This window comes from Buceros rhinoceros, unplaced genomic scaffold, assembly GCF_000710305.1.
Source record: "Buceros rhinoceros silvestris isolate BGI_N320 unplaced genomic scaffold, ASM71030v1 scaffold31537, whole genome shotgun sequence".
Lineage (NCBI taxonomy): Eukaryota > Metazoa > Chordata > Aves > Bucerotiformes > Bucerotidae > Buceros > Buceros rhinoceros.
In genome coordinates this window covers 2,576-4,298 of record NW_010424440.1, presented here as the reverse complement: position 1 = coordinate 4,298, position 1,723 = coordinate 2,576, and the positions used below count along the sequence as shown (strand labels likewise).

Sequence of the window (1,723 nt, the reverse complement as noted above, 5' to 3'; positions counted from 1 at the left end):
GCCCGGGCAGCTGGGGCAGCTCCGGGGGCCTCTCCCAGCCGCCCTCACTGGCCCAGGGTGGGGGAATGGTCCTTGGCTTCCACTGTGGACGCTACCGGAGCCAGTCCCTCGAATGCCTCGTGGTTTGCTAATAGGCCACGTCTGGCAGCAGGTCAGCACTGGTTCCTCACCACAGTGTTGCTTTTACCACCGGAATCACCAATTTTCATATCCCTGTAAGCAAAGCACGGGGGTGTTACAGCGCCCGGCTCGGTCTGTCGCCTGCGTACATGATGTCGTGCTGTCCCCCCTCCAGCAGGCAGTGGTAGGTCTGGATCTCCTGCTCCAGGCGGCATTTGACGTCCAGGAGGGTCTTGTACTCCTGGTTCTGGCACTCCATCTCGGCCCGTATTTCCGCCAGCCGCTGCTCCACGCAGGAGATCTGGGCCTGTAGCTCAGCCAGGTATTTGTTGTAGCGACATTCGGTTTCCGCCAGCGAGGATTCCAGGTTTTCTTTCTGAGAATGGAAACACAAAGGTACCTGGGTGCACCGCAAGTTTGGCCCGTCTGCTCCCAGGTACGACGCTGCTCGTGCAGCTTCTCAAGCGAGCAGAGGCAAGGATCCTAGTGGCATCACCTACCATGGTGAGCTGGGCTTGTACGTTGATCTCCAAGGCCTGCAGCTGACGTCTCAGCTCGGTGACTTGTTTGTTGCTTGACTCGATCTCCTGGCTGCTTGTGACGACCTCCAGATTCACCTCCTCCACCTGCAAAGCCAGGGAAGAGCAGCCCTTTCCTCAGCTCTCCGCAGCATCTCGGTGTGGCAGGGGCTGCTCCGCCGTGTGTGTGCACACCCCGCGCTGCACCTCGGCAGTGCCGAGCCCGCCTGCCCCCGTTCATCCTACTGTGACATTCGTTCTGTTCTGCCACGAGCAGAACACTGAAACGGGGCAGCGCCGTTGGGTGCCGAGCACGTCCATGACGCAGCTGCTGACATTCCCCGTGGCGCATGTTTTTAACTCTTCGTCTCTCCCTTTCCCCCCCAGGCAGAGCAGGCTGCAGCTCTGCGTGTCTCTAGTACCTTGCCAGCGTACCACTGCTCAGTCTCTTTGCGGTTGCGCTCCATCAGCGTTTCGTACTGGCACCTCAGATCCTCCAGGATCTTCCTCAGGTCTGGGCCGGGGCAGGAGTTGACCTCCACGCTCACATCTCCCGTCGATTGTTTCCTCAGGCAGCTCATTTCCTGCAGAGAATACCAGTAATATCATCACTTGGGGGGATTCCCTGCTCTCTTATCCATCCTCCAAGAGCAAGGGGCAGCCTGACCTCCTCGTGGTTCGTCTTGAGGCAGCACATCTCTTCAGTCAAAGCCTCGCACTGCAGCTGCAGGTCGGTCTTGCAGCTGGCCAGCTGGTCCAGGACGGGGCGCAAGTTGCAGATGTCTGCGTCCACGTTCTGCCGGAGACCACACTCGGTCTCGTACCTGAAGCCACAGGCATCAAAGAAAGGTCAGCACGTCCCTGAGCCGCAAGCTGAGCTGGTGCGGAGGAAACTTAGGGTCAAGTTCTTTGGCTCGAGGGGTGCAGGGAAGGTGGTCAGCAGTGTCCAGCCTCTCTCAGAGACCTGCACTAGAGTACAGCAGCACGACTACAGCGGGTCGGAATTTCCCCCCCATCTCCACCGCTCAGCCCCCTTCCACGGGCCGCGGGAGCCCCTGGCCCAGCACGGGACCGTACTCCGCTCC

The 1,723-nt window shown here is 60.1% G+C and overlaps 1 protein-coding gene across 1 annotated transcript in view; it reads right to left on the bottom strand.

Moving 5' to 3' along the window:
* Positions 1–235: 235 nt before the first annotated feature.
* The window catches only part of LOC104497540 (keratin, type I cytoskeletal 42-like), a 2,349-nt gene continuing 861 nt past the window's right edge, over positions 236–1,723 (bottom strand). The window contains exons 3-6 of the mRNA XM_010140807.1: positions 1,306–1,462; positions 1,061–1,222; positions 621–746; positions 236–496 (exon numbers count right to left, since the gene is read on the bottom strand). Of these exons, the coding sequence (XP_010139109.1) occupies positions 236–496; positions 621–746; positions 1,061–1,222; positions 1,306–1,462 (706 nt within the window). The remainder of the gene's footprint in view (positions 497–620; positions 747–1,060; positions 1,223–1,305; positions 1,463–1,723) is intronic.